This window comes from Equus przewalskii, chromosome 20 (genome assembly GCF_037783145.1).
Source record: "Equus przewalskii isolate Varuska chromosome 20, EquPr2, whole genome shotgun sequence".
Taxonomy (NCBI): domain Eukaryota; kingdom Metazoa; phylum Chordata; class Mammalia; order Perissodactyla; family Equidae; genus Equus; species Equus przewalskii.
Genome location: NC_091850.1, coordinates 3,755,171 through 3,775,977, shown reverse-complemented (window position 1 = coordinate 3,775,977; position 20,807 = coordinate 3,755,171). Strand labels below are relative to the sequence as shown.

Here is a 20,807-nt window from a genome sequence, read left to right as displayed (position 1 = left end):
GAGGCGGAAGCAAGCGAGCAGGGCGGGGCCGGGCGCTACCCGCGTCTCTCGCGAGAGCTGCCGCGCAGAGCATCCCGGAACATGTAGTTTGTATTTGGAGGGGCTGTGCTCCGGAAAGGTATGAGAAAAGGTGACGCCCTCTGGTCTGCGGGACTGAGATCAGACATTGCTGATAGGTTGAGGTTTGCGTTCCTCGGGGTGAAGACCCCCGATGTCCACGTAGTGGTAGGGCGTGGCTGGCCGACGCGGACTACATCTCCCATCACGCCATGCGCAGTATAACAGCCCCACCCCCACTCCCGGTGGCGCCGGAGCATTGTGGGATTGGATGAGTCTCAAGATGGACAACCGGGATGTTGCAGGTAACAGCCCCCGCCTCCCCTCAAGTGCTGGCTTGGGACCTCTGGGCTCCGCGTCGCCGCTTCTCCTTCCTGTCGAGCCTGCCGTAACCGCCGGCCCTTCATCTAAGCCTCTGGGACGTTCGAAGTGGTGGCTTTTGCACCTCCCCCGACTCCCGAGACCCCAGACCCAGTTGCTAGCCCCCCACCTCGCCGCCTGGTTTGCTGAGGTCGCCCGGGTCTGCCCTGCGCCAGCTTTCCCAAATAACCACCTTGAGGGCTGCTCTGAGCGCTCCGCTCCCCGAAACGGCGGCAACCTTGGGTTGTCCCGCGCCCTCCTTTCTCCGTAGCAGGTGCTGTCTGGCCAGTCTCCCGCTTTCTGGAAAAGCTGCTTTTCCAAAATGCTCTCGGACTTCCTGTACACACCGTCCTGGGTCTTTCGAGGCCTCGCTTTACCACAAGCCTTACCCTTCCCTCTCTCCCAGCCCTAGTCCCCTAGGCTGGGATGCATTCACCCATTCAGCAAATAGTCACTGTGTGCCAGGCACTGTGCTGGGCGCTGGGGATGCAGTGGTAATCAAAACAGTGACCTGCCTTCCTGAAGGTTGTTTTCTACTAGGGTGTCAGACAATGCACCAAAAAAGAAATATTTAGAGAGAGAGGAGTTTAATGATGTGAGAGAGTAGAGGTAGAGTCTGCTGATACTGGGTGGTCAAGGAAGGCCTTTTTGAACAGGAGACATATGGGATAAGAAGATGCCAGGTATGGGAAGGCCTGGAGGGCAGAGCTTTCCACACAGAGTTGGGTACAGCACGTACGAAGGCTTTGGGCTGGGATGGCCTTGTCGTTTTGAAAAATGTCAAGAATAAGGGGCTGGCCGGGTGGCACAATGGTTAAGTTCGCACGTTCTGCTTTGGCGGCCCAGGGTTCGCTGGTTTGAATCCTGGGTGTGGACGTGGCACCACTTGTCAAGCCATCTGTGGCAGGCATCCCACATATAAAGTAGAGGAAGATGGGCACAGATGTTAGCTCAGGGCAGTCTTCCTCAGCAAAAAGAGGATTGGTGGCAGAAGTTAGCTCAAGGGCTAATCTTCTGGAAAAAAAAAAAGTCAAGGATGAAATGGAAGTGGGGAGGGGAGCCATCTCTGGCAGGGCCTTGGAAATCAACTTTCAGAATTTTGATTTTAGTCCACTTCCCACTGGGAACGTTCAAGATGTCTTCTCCAACTCCACAGCTACCACCCTCCTCTGAAGACACCATTGTCTTTTGCTTGGAGCCAGCAAGCCTCCTCACTGGTCTCCTTGCTGCCTATGCACTCTCTCAAATCAGTACCCAGTATCTTAAAAATAAAAATACCAATTGAGTCTTGTTAGCTTGATACTTCCTTGTCGCTTTCTGAAGCTCTTAAAGTAGAACACAGACTCCCTATCTTGCCCCCTATATGCCCATCCCTGGAATGGTCTACTCTGGTCACACTGAACCCTTGCTGGTCCTTGGATGCACCAGGCTTCTTCTAGCCTTGGATTTTTGCATCCGCTCCTTACTCTGCCCGGATCGTTCCCCATGTGGCTTTTCATGAGGCTGGTTCTTTGTCTTTTTGGTTTTAGCTTAAAAGTGCCGTCTTCTAACAGTTATTTTCCGGCTGCCCTAGCTGTATTGGTGTTCTGCTACTATTTTTTCTTGCCCCTTTTGGTTTTCAGCAAAGAGCTCTTACCACAATTTTACAGCTACATTTTTGTTAACAAATCTATTGTCTCCCCAGCCAGAGATGAGTCCCATGTGGGCAGAGGCCCCATGTCTCGTTTGGCACCTAGTACAGCACCTGATACATAGTTCAGTACATGTTTGCTGAATAAATGAATGGAAAGACGTATGAATGTCAATCTGAATGTCAGTTGCTGCAGGGCATGTCTGTGGAGCAAAAGTGATTTCAGATGTGTTTCTTTTCCCTCTGCAGGAAAGGCTAACCGGTGGTTTGGGGTTGCTCCTCCCAAGTCTGGAAAAATGAACATGAACATTCTTCATCAGGAAGAGCTCATTGCTCAGAAGAAACGGGAAATTGAAGCCAAAATGGAACAGAAAGCCAAGCAGAATCAGGTGGCCGGTCCTCAGCCCCCGCATCCTGGCGCGTAAGTGCCCCCTGAGGCCAGACTGAGGTCTTAGTTGGTCACCAGCAGAGAGTTCCGCTTTGAGAGCAGTCAGGGGCTACCTTCACCCAGCCACAGCCTGGTAATGCAAGGAGTGACACAGGTGCTCTCTTTCAGGAGGCTTAGTGTGGCAGGAGACAAACAAGGGGTGTGTGGGAGCCCAGAAGATGGCATGCCAACTCCTTCACCCAGCAGTTATTTACTGCTGACCAGCTGTGGGCCAGGGGCTGGGGTGTAGCATGGAGCAAAAACCTAGACTCTGTTTTTGCCTTTACCTGACTTGTTCACGGTCTCCTAGCAAAGGGGTGCCAGTTCTACTCCTAGAACTGCTGGTGATAATAGAAAGCAGTGTGTTCCCAGATGCAGCGTCCACCGAAGGGGTGCAGAAGAGGCTCTACATTCTGAAGGCCAGGCAGAGCCAGCCCGTTGAGGAAGCAGGGAAAGGCCTGCTAGGCAGAGGGCAGGAAAGGGAGAGAGCCCTCATGTGTCAGGCAACCTGAGCTGCTGCTCCAAAGGGACTGTTCCGGAGATAGGCAGGAGGTGGCTCAGGCAGGGTTTCCTTCTGCCTGTCCTGAGAAATGCTGAGGGACCCACAAGTTTTGAGCATTGGTGATGTGATCAGGGTGACAGGATCCAAGAATTTCAGGCTGGAGATTGACAATCAAAGAGGCGGGCCCCTTCCTTTGCTGTCTGAAGTGTGGAATGTTAACCTTTCACAAACCTCTGTTCTAGCTCTCATTTTTTTTTTTAAATTGAGTTCATAATAGTTTACCTCGTTGTAAAATTTCAGTAGTACATTATTTCTTGTCTGTCACCACATAAGTGCTCCCCTTCACCCCCTGTGCCCACCCCCCACCACCTTTCCCTTGGTAACCACTGAACTGTTTTCTTTGTCCATGTGTTTGTTTATATTCCACATATGAGTGAAAACATCTGGTGTTTGTCCTTCTCAGTCTAGCTTATTTCACTTAACATAATACCCTCCGGGTCCAGCCATGTTGTTGCAAATGGGATGATTTTGTCTTTTTTTTTTATGGCTGAGTAGTATTCCATTATATTTATATACAGCACATCTTTATCCAGTCATCAATGATGGGCACTTGGATTGTTCCATGTCTTGGCTGTTGTGAATAGTGCTGCAATGAACATAGGGGTACATATGTTACTTTGGACTGTTGATTTCAAGTTGTTTGGGTAGATAGCCAGTAGTGGGATAGCTGGGTGATATGGTATTTCTATTTTTCGTTTTTTGAGGAATCTCCATAGTGTTTTCCATAGTGGCTGCACCAGGTTGCATTCCCACCAGCAGTGTATGAGGGTTCCCTTCTCTCCACACCCTCTCCAACATTTATTTTTAGTCTTAGTGATTATAGCCATTTTAACATGTGTAAGGTGGTATCTTAGTGTAGTTTTGATTTGCATTTCCTTGACCATTAGTGATGTTGAACATCTTTTCATGTGCTTAATGGCCATCTGTATATCTTCTTTGGAAGAATGTCATCTGTTCATATCCTGTGCCCTTTTTTTCTTTTTTCTTTTTTTTTTTTTAAGATTTAATTTTTTCCTTTTTCTCCCCAAAGCCTCCCGGTACATCTTTGTATATTCTTAGTTGTGGCATATGGGATGCCGCCACAGCATGGACTGATGAGCGATGCCATGTCCACACCCACGCGAACTTAACCACTTGGCCACAGGGCCAGCCCCCAACCTCTGCCCATTTTTGAATGGGCTGTTTGTTTTTTTGTTGTTCAGTTGTGTGAGTTCCTTATATATTATGGAGATTAACCCCTTGTCAGATATATGCTTTACAAATATTTTCTCCCAATTGGTGGGTTGTCTTTTTGTTTTGATCCTGGTTTCTTTTGCCTTGCAGAAACTCTTTAGTCTGATGAAGTCCCACTTGTTTATTTTTCCTTTTGTTTCCCTTGTCTGAGAAGACATGGTATTTGAAAAGATCCTTTTAAGTTCAATGTCAAAGAGTGTCCTACCTGTCTTATTTTCCAGGAGTTTTATGGTTTCAGGGCTTACCTTCAAGTCTTTGATCTATTTTGAGCTTATTTTTGTATATGGCATGAGATAATGGTCTACTTTCATTCTTTTGCAAGTAGTTGTCCAGATTTCCCAACACCATTTATTGAAGAGACTGTCTTTTCTCCATCGTATGTTCTTGGCACCTTTGTCGAAGATTACCTGTCCATAGATGTGTGGTTTTATTTCTGGGCTTTCAGTTCTATTCCATTGATCTTTGTGCCTGTTTTTGTACCATGCTGTTTTGATCACTATGGCTTTGTAGTACATTTTGAAGTCAGGGATTGTGATGCCTCCAGCTTTGCTCTTTTTTCTCAGGATTGCTTTAGCAGTTTGAGGTCTTTGGTTGCCCCATATGAATTGTAGGATTCTTTGTTCTATTTCCGTGAAGAATTTCATTGGGATTCTGATTGAGATTGCATTAAATCTGTAGATTGTTTTGGGTAGTGTGGACATTTTAACTATGATTATTCTTCTGATCCATGTGCATGGAATCTCTTTCCATTTCTTTATGTCATCATCTATTTCTTTCAATAACATCTTATAATTTTCAGTGTATAGGTCCTTTGCCTCCTTGGTTAAATTTGTTCCTAGATGTTTTATTCTTTTTGTTGTGATTGTAAGTGGAATTGTTTTCTTGAGTTCTCTTTCTGTAAGTTTGTTATTAGGATTAGAAGTGCAACTGATTTTTGTAAGTTGATTCTGTACCCTGCAACTTTACAGTGGTTGTTGATTATTTCTAATAATTTTCTGATGGATTCTTTAGGGTTTTCTATATATGAGATCATGTCATTCGCAAACAGCGGGAGTTTCACTTCTTCCCTCCCTATTTGGATTCTTTTTATTCCTTTCTCTTGCCTAATTGCTCTGGACAAAACCTATAGTACTGTGTTGAATAGCAGTGGTGAGAGTGGGCATGCTTGTCTTGTTCCTCTTCTCAGAGGGATGGCGTTAGGTTTTTGCCCATTGAGTATGATGTTGGCTGTGGGTTTGTCATATGTGGCCTTTATTATATTGAGGTAATTTCCTTCTATCCCCATTTTGTTAAGAGTTTTTATCATAAATGGCTATTGGATCTTGTCAAATGCTTTCTCTGCATCTATTGAGATGATTGTGTGGTTTTTATTTCTCATTTTGTTAATGTGGTGTGTCATATTGATTGATTTGTGGATGTTGAACCATCCCTGTATCCCAGGTATAAATCTCTCTTGATCATGGTGTATGATCTTTTTGATGTATTGCTGTATTCAGGTTGCCATTATTTTGTTGAGGATTTTTGCATCTATGTTCCTCAGTGATATTGGCATGTAGTTTCCCTTTTTTGTGTTGTCCTTGTCAGGCTTTGGTATCACAGTGATGTTGGCTTTGTAGAATGTGTTAGGAAGCATTCCATCTTCCCTGATTTTTTCGAATAGCTTGAGAAGGATAGGTATTAAATCCTCTCTGAAAGCTTGGTAGAATTCTCCAAGGAAAGCATCTGGTCCTGGGCTTTTCTTTTGGGGGATGCTTTTGATTACTGTTTCACTCTCTTTACTTGTGATTGATCTGTTCAGATTATCTATTCTTGATTCAGCTTTGGGAGGTTAGAAGAGTCTAAGAATTTATCCATTTCTTCTAGATTGTCCATTTTGTTGGCATATAGCTTTTCATAGTATTCTGTTATATTCCTTTGTATTTCTGTGGTATCCGTTGTTATTTCTCTGAACTCTCTCTTGTTTTTTCTTTGTAAGCCTGTCTAGGGGTTGTCAATTTTGTTTTTCTTCTCAAAGAACCAGCTCTTTGTTTCATTGATCCTTTCTACTGCCTTTTTTGTTTCAATTGCATTTGTTTCTGCTCTGATTTTTATTATTTTTCTCCCTCTGCTGACTTTTGGCTTTGTTTGTTCTTCTTTTTCTAATTCAATTAGGTGTAGTTTGAGATTGCTCATTTGGGATTTTTCTTGTTTGTTAAGGTGAGCCTGTACTGCAGTGAATTTCCCTCTTAGGACTGCTTTTGCTGCATCCCATATGACTTGGTATGGTATGTTTTCGTTTTCATTTGTCTCCATATATTTTTGATTTCTCCTTTAATTTCTTCAATGATCAATTGCTTGTGCAATAGCATGTTGTTTATCTCCACATCTTTGTCCCTTTCTCAGCTTTTTTCTTGTAATTAATTTCCAGCTTCATAGCATTGTGATCAGAAAAGATGCTTGTTATTATTTCAATCTTCTTAAATTTATTGAGGCTTGCCTTGTTTCCCAACATGTGGTCTATCGTTGAGAATGTTCTGTGTACACTTGAGAAGAACATGTATTTTGCTGTTTTTGGATGGAGTGTTCTATATATGTCTATTAAGTCCAACTAGTCTAGCTTTTTGTTTAATTCCACTGTTTCTTGTTTTGACCTTCTGTCTGAATGATCTATCCATTGATGTGAGTGGAGTGTTGAGGTCCCCTACTATTGTTATGTTATTATTAATATCTCCTTTTAGGTTTGTTAATAGTTGCTTTATGTACTTTGGTTCTCCTATGTTGGGTGCATAGATATTTATAAGTGTTATGTCTTCTTGATGGAGTGTCCCTTTGATCATTATATACTGCTCCTCTTTGTCTCTCTTTACCTGTCTTATCTTGAAGTCTACTTTGTCTGATAGAAGTATTGCAACACATGCTTTCTTTTGTTTGCCATTAGCTTGGAGTGTCATCTCCCATCCCTTCACTCTGAGCCTGTGTTTGTCTTGGAGCTGAGATATGTTTCCTGGAGGCAGCATATTGTTGTGTCTTGTTCTTTAATCCATCTTGCCAGTCTGTGTCTTTTTATTGAAGAATTCAATCAATTTACATTTAGGGTGATTATTGACATATGATGGCTTAGTGCTGTCATTTTATCACTTGTTTTCCAGTTCTCCTGCATTTCCTTTGTTTCTTGTCCCATATATTTCGGTCTACTAATTGAGTTATGTAGTTTTTTTTTTTTTTTTTTGAGGAAGATTAGCCCTGAGCTAACTGCTGCCAATCCTCCTCTTTTTCCTGAGGAAGACTAGCCCTGAGCTAACATCCATGCCCATCTTCCTCTACTTTATGTATGGGACGCCTACCACAGCATGACTTTTGCCAAGTGGTGCCATGTCCTCACCTGGGATCTGAACTGGCGAACCCCGGGCCACCAAGAAGTGGAATGTGCGAACTTAACTGCTGTGCCACCGGGCCAGCCCCAGTTATGTAGTGTTTTTTTTTTTTTTTAATTAAGATTATGATAGATTACAACCTTGTGAGATTTCAGTTGTACATTATTGTTAGTCATGTTGTGGGTACACCACTTCACCCTTTGTGCCCTCCCCCCACCCCCCCTTTCCCCTGGTAACCACCCATCAATTCTCCTTGTCTATATGTTAACTTCCACCTATAAGTGGAGTCATATAGAGTTCGTCTTTCTCTCTCTGGCTTATTTCACTTAACATAATACCCTCAAGGTCCATCCATGTTGATATGAATGGAACAATTTTTTCCTTTTTTATGGCTGAGTAGTATTCCATTGTGTATATATACCATATCTTCTTTATCCAATCATCAGTTTCTGGGCATTTAGGTTGGTTCCACGTCTTGGCTATTGTAAATAATGCTGTGATGAACATAGGGGTGCATGGGACTCTTGGGATTGCTGATTTCAGGTTCTTAGGATAGATACCCAGTAGTGGGATGGCTGGGTCATAGGGTATTTCTATTTTTAACTTTTTGAGAAATCTCCATACTGTTTTCCATAGTGGCTGCACTAGTTTGCATTCCCACCAACAGTGTACGAGGGTTCCTTTTTCTCCACAACCTCTCCAATATTTGTCACTCTTGGTTTTGGATATTTTTGCCAATCTAACGAGTGTAAGGTGATATCTTAGTGTAGTTTTGATTTGCATTTCCCTGATGATTAGTGATGATAGTTATGTAGTTTTTTATGTTGGGTTTCTTAGTTCTCTCCTTATTTATTACTTGTGTCTCTGTTCTGCTTTTTTGTTTTGTGGTTACCATGAGGTTTGTATGCAAAATGTTGTAGATAAGATAGTCCATTTTCTGACAGCCTCTTATTTCCTTAGACTAAACCAATTCAGTCCCCTTCCTCTTCCCCTCCTATGTTGTTTTTGTCACATCTTATTCCATCTTCTGTTGTGAGTTTGTGGTTAAAATGGCAAGATTATCTTTGTTTTTGGTGTTTTCCTTCCCTTTACTTTTAATGCTGTACTTGAGTATTTGCTAACCTCTTCTGATGTATAGCTACAATTTTCTGACTTTGCCTACTTATCTCCTTACTCTGGGCTTTGTGACCTCTTCTTTTCCAGCTGTGAGGGCTTTTGAGGATTTCTTGAGGGTCGCAGGGGAGTGAGTCTTGTGGCTACAAACTCCCTGAGCTTTTGTTTATCTGGGGAAGTTTTTATTTCTCCATCGTATGTGACGGATATTTTCGCTGGACACAGTATTCTTGGCTGAAAGTTTTTGTCCTTCAAAAATTTCAATATATCACTCCAGTCTCTCCTAGCCTGTAAGTTTTCTGCTGAGAACTTGCTGAAAGCCTGATAGAGGTTCCTTGGTAGGTTGTTTTCTTCTCCCTTGCTGCCCTTAGTATTTTTTCTTTGTCATTCATTTTTGCCTATTTCGCTACTATATGCCTTGCGGTAGGTCTTTTTACATTGATATATGTAGGAGATCTAGCAGCTTCTTTCACATGGATTTCCATCTCCTTCCCCAGGTTGGGGAAGTTCTTTGCTCTTATTTCTTTGAACAAGCTTTCTGCTCCCTTTTATTTCTCTTCTCCCTCTGTAATACCTATAGTTCTTATGTTGCATTTCCTAATTGAGTTGGGTATTTCTTGATGTCTGCTGGAGCATTCAGGGAATCCATATTTTGTTTTATCTCATCCATTGTGTCTTTCATCTCTAATATTTCTGATTGGTTCTTCTTTATAGTTTCAATCTCTTTTGTGAAGTAGCTCCTGAACTCATTGAATTGTTTCTTTACATTCTTTTTTAATTTGTTGAGTTTTTTGATGATAGTTATTTTGAATTCTCTGTCATTTAGATTACATATTTCTGTGTCTTCAGGATTGATTTCTGGGTACTTGTCATTTTCTCTCTGGTCTGGAGATTTAATATAAATTTTGATACTGCTAGAGGGTGTGGCTCTATTCTGCCACATCCTGGTATTATTGCTTGCTGTTACCACCTATCACTCCGGGGTAGGGGTTCAGAACCCATATATTCTCAGCCCTCTGCATTCTACCAGGATCCCCTGCGCTGGAGCTCGTGCTGGGCAGGTGGGGGAGAGGGGTGCTTTCTTCTGCGTGCTCTCGTGGGCTTACTCACTCTGCTCTTGCTATCTGCTCTCCTGGGTTCTTGGCTTGATGAAATCACCCCTGCGATAGCTTTCACCTCAGTAGGGGTCTTTGGCCTGTGTTGCAAGGGACCTCAGGGATCTTTGATGTTCCTGTGAATGGGTGCCCCCTCCCCTCTTCCTTCCCTCTCAGAGGCTACTTGCAGTCCTGGATTGCAGTCTTTTGGAGAAGGAGGAAAGTTTTCTCTTACCTGGTTCCACCTCCTCTGAGGGGGGCTCCAGCCTCTCCACCCTCCAACATGTGGCTGTGTGGGGTCTCTCAGATGTCTTTTGTGTTATGTGGATGTCCTCTGTTGGAATATGAGTGTCTTTTTTGTTGTATCGTGGAGGGGAGAGATCACCAGGAGAGCTTACTCTGCTATGATGCTGATGTCACTCCAGCTCTCACCTTTTTTAAGAGTCTGTGGCTTCTCCTTGAGGGCCAGACTTAAGGAACCCAGGGCGGGGCACCTTCAGGGCTTTCAGGAATGTGGGCACTAGTTGTTGAGTGATCTTTCAGTGGGTGGGCTCATGGGCTCTTGCCCCTGGGGTTAGGGAACGCCTTGGACCAAGATGAGAAGGGCCACGTAGGATTGCTTCCAAGCAGGAGGCAGCTGCATCCCACCACCAGGATCAGACAGCTGAAAGGGCACATCACATGGGTGGATGCATAATACAGGTGGCTTTGGAAATAAGGTTGTTTTCCCCATTGTAAAAGCATAGAACACCAAAATTTAGAATTTCTTGCTGAATAAGAAACATTCAAGTTGCTTTAAGACAAGCATTTTGATATATTCCTTTTGTTTGTCTTTGCTTTATTTCACCAAGTTGTGATCAATTTCATGTGCCGCTTTCCCCCTACTTTTTTTTTTTTTTGAGGACTATTAGCCCTGAGCAAACATCTGCTACGAATCCTCCTCTTTTTGCTGAGGAAGACTGGCCCTCAGCTAACATCTTTGCCCATCTTCCTCTACTTTATATGTGGGCTGCCTGCCACAGCATGGCTTGACAGGCGGTGCCATGTCTGCACCTGGGATCTGAACTGGCGAACCCTGGGCCACTGAAGCGGAACATGTGGACTCAACCACTGTGCCACCAGGCTGGCCGCCCCACCCCACTTTTTTTTTTTCCTTTTACAATATTTCTTGTCTTTTTGTTTGTTTGTTTTTAAAGATTCTATTTTTCCCTTTTCTCCCATAGCCCTCTGGTACATAGTTGTGTATTTTTAGTTGTGGATCCTTCTAGTTGTGGCATGTAGGATGCCGCCTCAGCATGGCTTGATGAGTGGTGCCACATCTGCACCCTGGATTTGAACTGGCAAAACCCTGGTCCACTGAAGTGGAGCGTGGAAACTTAATCACTCGGCCACAGGGCCGCCCCCCCACCCCCCCCACCCCGCTTTTTAAAAGAAAAGCTTTCTGGGGCTGGCCCTGTGGCCAAGTGGTTAAGTTTGTGCACTCCATTTCGGCAGCCCAGGGTTTCGCCGGTTTGGATCCTGGGCGCGGACATGGCACCGCTCATCAGGCCACCTTAAGGCAGCATCCCACATGCCACAACTAGAATGACCCACAACTAAGATATACGACTATGCATTGGGGGGATTAGGGGAGAAAAAGCGGGGGTGGGGGGAGGGGCTGGGGTGGTCAGGAAGGAAGATTGGCAACAGTTGTTAGCTCAGGTGCCAATCTTTAAAAAAAAAAAGAAAAGAAAAGTTTTCCTTGTATTATAACTCTTTAGAACCATCATAGTCTTTGTTTTATTTATTCTTATTGAGATATAATTCACATGCCATAAAATTGACCTTTTAACTGTACAATTTAGTGATTTTTGACATATTCACAGTGTCATGCAACTATCACCACTATCTGATTCCAAAACATTTCCATCACCCTGAAAAGAAACCCCACCCCCATGAGCAGTCACTCCCCATCCCCCATCTCCAAGCCCATGGCAACCACTAATCTACTTTCTGTCTCTATGGATTTACCTATTCTAGATATTTCATGTAATATGCGGCCTTTTGTGTCTGGCTTCTTTTGTTGGACATAATGTTTTTGAGGTTCATTGCTTTGTAGCATGTGTCAGGACTTCTTTCCTTTTTATGGCCGAATAATACTCCATTGTGTGGCTGGACCATATTTTATTTATCTGTTCATCAAGAGCCAGCATTTTGTTTTTAATTTTTTTTTTGGATGTACATCATATTTCAAATTCTGGATACATTATATCATGTTCACCACCCGAACACTAATTATAGTGCATGCCCTCACATGTGACCCTAATCACCCCTTTTGCCCTCCCCCCACCCCCCTTCCCCAATGGTAACCACCAGTCCAATCTCCAATGCTATGTGTTTGTGTGTTTTTTTGTCGTTTTTATCTTCTACTTGTGAGTGAGATCATATGGTATTTGACTTTCTCCCTCTGACTTATTTCACTCAGCATAATACCCTCAAGGTCCATCCATGTTGTCACAAATGGCTGTATTTCGTCATTTCTTATGGCTGAGTAGTAGTCCATCGTGTATAAATACCACATCTTCTTTATCCATTCATCCCTTGATGGGCACCTAGGTTGCTTCCAAGTCTTGGCTATTGTGTATAATGCCGCAATGAACATAGGGGTGCAAGTATCTTTATGCCTTTGTGTTTTCAAGTTCTTTGGATAAATACCCAGCAGTGGAATAGCTGGATCATATGGTAAATCTATCCTTAATTTTCTGAGGATACTCCAAACTTCTTTCCATAGTGGCTGTACCAGTTTGCACTGCCACCAGCAGTGAACAAGGGTTCCCTTCTCTCCACACCCTCTCCAACATTTGTTGTTTCCTGTCTTGTTAATTACAGCCATTCTGACCGGAGTGAGGTGATACCTCATTGTAGTTTTGATTTGCGTTTCCCTGATAGCTAATGATGTTGAGCATCTTTTCATATGCCTGTTGGCCATCTGTATTTCTTCTTTGGAGAAATCTCTGTTCAGATCTTTTGCCCATTTTCTAATTGGATTGTTGGTTTTTTTGTTGTTGAGCAAGAGCCAGCATTTTTAACAGCTGCCTAGTATCTCCTACTATGGGTGGTTTTCAAGTGGGATTCATTTGCTGACTTGCTGCTGCTTCGAGGTATTTTCTTATCTTTCATTGTGCCCACCTTCTTCTCGTCCCTCCTGAGGGAGGTGCACACAGTGTGAGAACAGGATCAGGGTCACTAGAAGGCCCTGCTTGTTTAATGCCAAGGCTAGTTATCAGCAGAACCTTCTCTTTCATATAAAATAACTTTTACTGACTTTTTTTTAACATTAAAGATAATTCAGGGGCCAGCCTGGTGGCGCAGTGGTTAAGGGCATATATTCCGCTTCGGTGGCCCAGTTCGCCGGTTCAGATCCCGGGTGCGGACATGGCACCATATGGCAACCCATGCTGTGGTAGGCATCCCACATATAAAGTAGAGGGAGATGAACGTGGATGTGAACTCAGGGCCAGTCTTCCTCAGCAAAAAGAGGAGATTGGCAAATGTTAGCTCAGGACTAATCTTCCTAAAAAATAAATAAATAAATAAAGATAATTCATATATGTGATAGAAAATCCGGGAAATAGAGAAGAAAATGAGGAAAAACCAAAATCAATTATAACCCTGCAACTGAGAGACAAGTGCTGGGTGCATTTTCATGTTTTTTTCTAACAATTTTTAATTCAAATATATTTTGTCATAAGTAGGACCACATTGTAGGTAGGTATTGTTTTATATCCTGCCTTTTTGTTTTTCATTTATCGTTGTACTTGATTGTTTTCTCTCTCAAATGTTAACTTTTTAGGGCCACCTCATCTGTCCTCTGGACTTCTCATAATTTATTTAACCAGTACGCCTTGTTGACCACTTGGGTTGTTTCCATTTTTAATTCATTAGAACACATTTCTAGGAGGATAAAACTTAATTTTAAAGGAAGAAGGCAGGACCTGTGGGCTCCCTGAGCTTTTACTGATTATTGAGCGTGTCTGTGCGGTAGAATGTTGTGCAGCCTTGAGAAGGAGTATGTACAAGGAATTTCTGAGGTTGGGGCAGGATGGTATGGGAGAAGCGAGATATATACTATGATCACAGCCTTATTTTCTTCCATTTCTAATTTAGGGGGCAAATCAAAGAAATATACCAAGGTATTAATAGTGGCTATTGACGGGGCCAGCCCTGTGGCCGAGTGGTTAAGTTCGTGTGCTCTGCTTCGGCGGCCCAGGGTTTTGCTGGTTTGGATCCTGGGCGCGGACATGGCACCGCTTGTCAGGCCACGCTGAGGTGGCGTCCCACATGCCACAGCTAGAAGGACCCACAACAAAAAATATATACAACTATCTAGTGGGGGGATTTGGGGAGAAAAAGCAGAAAAGAAAAAAAAAAGATTGGCAACAGTTGTTAGCTCAGGTGCCAATCTTTTAAAAAAAAAAGTGGCTATTGTGAGATGAGCAGATTTTTGGGGGGTTTTCCCTTTGCTTTCTATATTTCTATTTTTCTACATTCTCATTTGCTCATAATGAGCCTCTATTACTTCTGTGAAAGGGACAAATGAATTTGAATTAAACATGTAGGCCCTAGGTTTGCTTTTGTGCTGATTTGTTAAAAATAGATTTTTAAAAAAATTTTTAAAGTAAAACTCGTTAAAAAAAGAAAAGAAAGTAAAAATAATAAATAAAATTCCTCTGTAATTCTCCCACCAAGAGATTGCTTTGGGTGTTTTCCTGTGCATGTGTGATACCCACAGAAGTGCTGGCTGACCCAGGCCTGGAGCCACAGTCACACACACGGACAGACAGACAGAGGCCCTGCCTTGGAGAACTCTAAAGTCTAGCTGGGAAGATAGATATGGGAGCCAGTAACAGCCCAGATAATTAGTTAACACCAGGTATGACAGGTCCTCTGCAGGAGGAGAGTGGGTGGTTCTGAGCCATCTTGTCGGGGAGGCCGTTTGGACCTGGAAAGTCAATGTTCGGGTTGAGATAACATCAATACATGTAGTATTGCTTTGACTAGAACAAAATTGTTCTCAAGTTACTACTCTGAAGGCTGCTTTGTGCACTTAGTAGTCCCCAGACATGTTGGTGGGCTGGTTTTGGGTGCTACTAGGCAAGAACGCTGGGATGGGTGTGGGGCTGGGATAGGTGAGGCGTGCCCCCCTCCACCCGAGGCTCACCCTCTGTATCCTGTCTCGGGTCTAGGCTTGCGAATGCACACAACTCTTCCATTTCCAACAAGTTTGCCAATGATGGCAGCTTCCTGCAGCAGTTTCTGAAGTTGCAGAAGGCACAGACCAGCACAGGTGAGTGCGGTCACCCCCCTCCTGTCTCCTGCTTAGGCTCACCTGTTAGCTCTCTCCCTGTGGGGGTCCCTGGGCACCTCAGAAATGACAGGTCCCTCCTCAAACTCGTTCTTCTCATCTCACATTCATTGAGTGCCTTCTTTCTACCCTTCCCCATCCTAAACAGCCAGGGGGAAAGCACAGACCCCACCCTCAAAGTGCTCACCCTGTAAGAGTGGAGACAAATAAGCCAGGTTTCACTCGAGGGGAGTAGGGGCCGTGACTAAGCATGCCCCAGGTGTGAGGAACGGGGACCCGCATATATAGTTGGGGGGCCGCCTGCCCCACAGGAGCCCCATGGCACATGCCAGGTGCAGGAATCACCACCCACAGGGAACCTACACATATGTGTGGTTGTGCACTTTCCTATAAGAGCTCATTTTTACTGTGAGAAAGTTCGTGGTGAAACAGTTGACCTTTGTCAGGTTTTCTGGGGAACAGCTGAAAAAGTTAACCCAAGGCCAAATTTGCCCACAGAGAGGGAGCCCGGGCTGTATGAGCCCTTCATTGCAGGGTCTCAGGTCACGAACTGTGTTTGAAAAGCCCCAAATAGGTTGGCTTCAGCTTGCCACTGACAGAGGGAATGGTTGTAAGCAGGGTGTGGGGATTCAGGTCTTATCCAGAAGAGCTAGCATGTCCCTGGGCTGCGGGTGCAGGCGTTAGGGGCACCTCTGGCCAGAGCTGCTGGCTGCTGCCTACAGAGCCCCAACGTGTCCTCCCTGGTCTGAGTGACCACAAAAAGTCATGCATCTCTGAGCCTCAATGTCCTCATCTATGAGCACCCACCACCTGCCAGGCATTGTGCTGGAAGCCAGGGACCCAGCCCCTCGGTGCTCAGGGCATATGGGTTAGGCAGGAAGACGGGGAAATGTGTGCTGCAGATCTCAAACGCAGGTATCCTTCCTTCCATGCCAAGATGCCCCGCCCAGCGTGCCCAGTGCCCCTCCTCGTGTGCTCCCCCGCACCGTGAAGAGGCCCCCCATCATCAGCAGCCCACCAGGCCAGGTGAAGAACTATGTGCATGCCAAGCAGCTGCCTGTGGCCAGCCGCCCGAGCGTCTTCCAGTCTCCCGATGAGGACGAGGAGGAGGACTATGAGCAGTGGCTGGAGATCAAAGGTAGGGTGCTTCCTCTACCACCCCTCCAGCTCCACAGGCAGGGTCATGGTCAGAGAGGAAAGCACGGCCAGGGGTGTGGGTGCTTGGGACCGCAGGCAGGGAAACTACCAGGTCTCCAGGCTGAGCCAAGGGACTAGGGTGGGGCCCTCCGGGGTGAGAGGGATGAAGGAAGGGGTGGGGAGGGTGGGAGGGAAACATGGAGGGGCTGCAGTGTGGCCTTCATCCTGGGAGCTGTGGGACCCATTGTCCACTGATGTCTAGCCAGGGCAGGGCTATTCTTGGGGGAGCATTCACTTGTGCCTCCTTGTCCAACATGAGAGGAGGAGCTTCTACCACTCCCCCGCCTGGCAGGCACCCTCCAAGCCCTCTGAGGCTCAGAGGTGCTGCTCCTCAATGCAGGTTACCTGTCTCCTCCAGTTTGGGCCAGAGGTACAAGCCTGCAGGTTGGAGGGTGCACGCTCCTGCCCAGGGAAGGACGATCATTGGCCTTGGGTGAGCTAGAACAGGCCCCGTGGTGTAGGAAGGCATAAGGTGGTAGTGGCAGCATTCCTAGTGCTTCTAGCCCCATCCACATTTATAACAAGGCCTCGGTGCCATCTGAGCCTTGTGGAGTCCTGGGCCTGAACCACTTCTACTCCAGGCTGGCTGGCATGGTCATGTCACCTTGACAATGAGGATAGGCTGAGATGACCATATTATCCTACCATGACAGCCTCTAGACCCCTTGCTGTTTATGAGGGTGCTGCCGTCAGGCCGTGCCTATGAGCAGACCAGTAGTCAACTTGGAACCTTGGAGTATTAGTCACAACAGAGCCAAGGAAGGTGGTGTCTCCTCAGAGAGGTGCCCTGGCGGCTCTGAGAGTACCCTGCTGGGAATCGCCTCTTTACGAGGGTCAGCAGGTGTCTCAAGGCTCTTGAGGCCTGTTATGGCCTGCTGTTGATGTGGCCTCAGAAAAGTACCTGTGCTTGTAAACAGAGCCCAGGTCAGGGTCATCGCCAGGCTCATGGGAGGAGGGCAAGGATAGAGGGAAAGGTGGGCACAGAATGTCCCTGGGACCTCTTGAGGGTCTCCTCAGGCAATATCCCCCACCCTCAGCTTCCTGGCAGCCCAAGCAATCAGGGAAATAAGATTGGCTGTAGGCTCAGTGTCTAGTCCTGTTGCCAAGAGGAGCAAACGTTCCTAGGCACTGACTGACAGTGAGAAATTTCTCCTGGGAGTTCTCCTTCTCCTAAAAGGGACATGAGCTGTATAGTGGCTGACAGATGGCCTCAGAAACAGGCCAGTGATAAATACAAAAGCAAGTTCCATGTGGCTCAAAGCAGAGGCTAATACAAATACAAAAATATATCTTTATAGCTCTATTCACTGAAAAGGCCCCGAGGTAATGATTAAGCCTGTTGCAGTGAGCATCCCTAGCGCCCAGATGGTGGTCTGGAAACACTTACTCACGGAAACCAGGACTTCTTGGAGAAATGGCTGGCTCTAGGCCTGGGCAGGAAGTGTATGAGATGATCCTGGAGCGCCCTGTCCCAGCAGATAGCGAGGAGGCCGTCAGAGACACCTGGGGTCATGCCCAAAAGCCTCAGGAGCCAGCTTGAAGAGGCTCCACCGGCCACCAGAGGGGACGATTGAGCTTCTGTGATGACATTAATTGCAATGGATTGAAACCCACCCGATGTGTTTAAATCAGAGTTTGTAATGATATTTTAAAAAAGAATTTGTCATCTCTGAAGGATGAAAGGGAACCAATTTATTATACTGAACACTGGTAAATAAAGAAAAGAATCAAGCATTCCAAAAAATGGGGGAGGCTGACTATGTTTTCCGACGTGTCACCCCCCAGCCTGGGGACCGGCTCAACCTCTGAGAGGCACAAACACTTCTCTCTCGCCCAGTGTGTCTCGCAAAGACTGTTTAGACTGACTCCCCCCTCGTCACGGTGCTGTGTGCATGGACCCGGGACGCCCGACAACCTCCTGCATTTCACCCTCTTCTCCCCCCACCCCTCTGTCGTTGTGGTCCATAGAGAGAGTGTGCCTGTTGACTGTGGGGTGTGTGAGTTGAACCCCAGTACTGACAGCCTCCTTAAAGTTTCACCCCCAGAGGGAGCCGAGACTCGGAAAGTGATAGAGAAATTGGCCCGCTTTGTGGCAGAAGGAGGCCCCGAGTTAGAAAAAGTAGCTATGGAGAACTACAAGGATAATCCGGCATTTTCGTAAGTATTTCTGGGAGGGTAAGGCCACTGCTACTTAATATTCTTACCACACGGTAGTATGTGCAGATGTTCTTAGTAAAACCCTGGTAGCAACTGAGGCTGGCCGGGGCTGGGTGCTTGCTTGCGTGGGCCAGACGCTGTTCCATGCGCTTTCTAATTTACACCAGAGGTTGCAAGAGGCTCTCAAGTGGCGCAGAGACTTACTTTTGGGCCCTGACAAGGCATCTCTGCTTGTCAGCTTGCTTTTGCTCAACACGTCTTCAGAAACTGCATGGGTCCACATGTCCTTGTCACTCATCTTCCTCTCTCTCTTATTTGCAAAACTCCCCTCTAGGTTTTTGCATGATAAGAATAGCAGGGAATTCCTCTACTACAGAAAGAAGGTGGCTGAGATAAGAAAGGAAGCGCAGAAGTCGCAGGCAGCTTCTCAGAAAGGTAGGTGGGTGGAGAGGGTGGTAGGTTTGGGGAGGCATGTGGACAAACCATGCCCCATGTGGAATTGGCATTCCTGGAGGCCGCCATGGTGTGAGGTGGTGCCAACGGCCGAGGTCTGTGCCTCCAAGGTAGCTGGGGTCAAACTGGGGCCTGCATCACCCTCCTCTTCAGTGCTCTGAGGAGTGGGCAAGTCTGAGGGCCAAGGTCAAGGCTGTGTCCAGGAACTCAGCCCTGTGTGTGTAAAGGGGGCAGAGGGTTGGAATGCTTGCCTTTTGGTTCATGGTCATTTTAACAAGTGTTGATGAACGCCAGCTGCATGCTGGGCACTGAAGACACCTAGAGACAAACATAGTGCCTAACACTCAGGGAGGGGAGCCTAGAGGACAGACACAATCAACTGATGAGATCCTGGTGGGATGAATGTGGGGAGAGGGGATGCTAGCTGTTCTCCAGCTCTGAGGATGTAAAATCCCAGCCAGGTGCAGGAATAGTGGAGGGGTAGGAAGGAAATAGATGTTTAGGCTGAACATGGGCCCTCTGAACATGGGCCCCTGAACATGACCCCTCTGAAGATGGGCCCCTGAAGATGGGCCTCTGAGCATGGACCCTCTGAACATGGGCTCCTGAATGTGAGCTCTCTGAACGTGGGCCCCCTAAAGATGGTCCCCTGACCATGAGCCCTCTGAACATGGGTCGCTTCATTGTGTCTCTTGCCTGTGGCCCTTCATCCTGACCTCCTCCCCTGGAGAGGAGGGCCAGGCCTATCCCCCATGTAACCTGGGGGGCAGCACCTGCCAGAAAGACTGAAGTGGGGACTCCCATCTCCCCTCTAGCCCAGACCTAGACCTTGCCTCACATTCTGTTCCTGTGTCCCAGCTTGTGTCCAAGGCCCCTGAGACCTCCAGGTGGTAAGGGGTGGGGGGTGGGGGGCTCGAGGTATGTTGTAATGTTAACTCCAGTGTTTGGTCCTAGTGCAGTAATCTGATTCCCATTTGCCTGTTTTTCTTTGCATTGTTCCTAAAATAAACCCCTCTTGTTGTCCATGGGGTTCTTAGCAGAAATTAGGCTGTTGGGTGTGGTGAGTTGAACTCAGTACTGACAGCCTGCTTAAAGTTTCACCCCCAGAGGACGAAGAGGCCAAGAACCTTGCAGAAAAGTTGGCCAGGTTCATAGCGGATGGGGGTCCGGAGGTAGAAACCATCGCCTTCCAGAACAACCGTGAGAACCAGGCATTCAGGTAAGGGGGGCACCTACCAAGGGAGGTGGCCCCTCACCCTGGTCACAGCGCCCCCTGCTGAGGGAATGTGCTCGGAATGGTCCTGAGACATGCTAGGGTCCCACGCCCAGCAGTTGGCAGGGCCAGGACTCAGGTCCAGGAGTTTCTGGCCCTTGAGCCCAGCTCTACCACCCCCTGGGTATTTCTCAAGTGTGCGTTGGTGCCCCGAATCATCTCTGAGGCAGGCATACAGAGGCCTTTGAAGCCTTGTGTTTGCCATGTACCTCACAGAGAAAGTCTCCAGTGCTTGCCCAGCTCCCTTGGTAACAGAGACACAGCCCAGGCTGGGGGCAGGCCAGGCTCTGAGGCAGAAACTCACAGAACCGTTGTTCACTGTATGCGTTCTTAGGGTCCCATCTTTATGACAAAGGGAATGGCAGGAAATCAGGAAATGTGGTTCCTTAGGCTCTGAGGAGTGGGAACCCCCAGCCTGTGCGTGTGTTCCAGGGAGGGGGTGGGACAAGAAGCCTTGCCTCCCTGCTTCCTCAGCCACCCACTCATCCCAACCCTTCAGTCTGGGTCTGTGTTCACCCATTCATTCATTCAATCGGCATGTTTAGCACCTCATC

General features: G+C 46.5%; 1 protein-coding gene across 2 annotated transcripts in view; it reads left to right on the top strand.

Moving 5' to 3' along the window:
• The first annotated feature begins 4 nt into the window (after window positions 1–4).
• Window positions 5–20,807, top strand: part of SUGP1 (SURP and G-patch domain containing 1) — a 36,994-nt gene continuing 16,191 nt past the window's right edge. Inside the window, exons 1-7 of one of the 2 annotated variants that reach the window (XM_070586723.1) lie at window positions 5–362; window positions 2,297–2,468; window positions 15,055–15,155; window positions 16,111–16,311; window positions 18,404–18,527; window positions 18,862–18,962; window positions 20,076–20,199. In XM_070586723.1, coding sequence (XP_070442824.1) covers window positions 329–362; window positions 2,297–2,468; window positions 15,055–15,155; window positions 16,111–16,311; window positions 18,404–18,527; window positions 18,862–18,962; window positions 20,076–20,199 — 857 coding nt within the window. In that variant the 5' untranslated portion in view covers window positions 5–328. Of the gene's footprint in view, window positions 363–2,296; window positions 2,469–6,473; window positions 6,529–15,054; window positions 15,156–16,110; window positions 16,312–18,403; window positions 18,528–18,861; window positions 18,963–20,075; window positions 20,200–20,807 lie in introns of those variants that run through there. The other variant, XM_070586724.1, reaches the window with a different exon arrangement.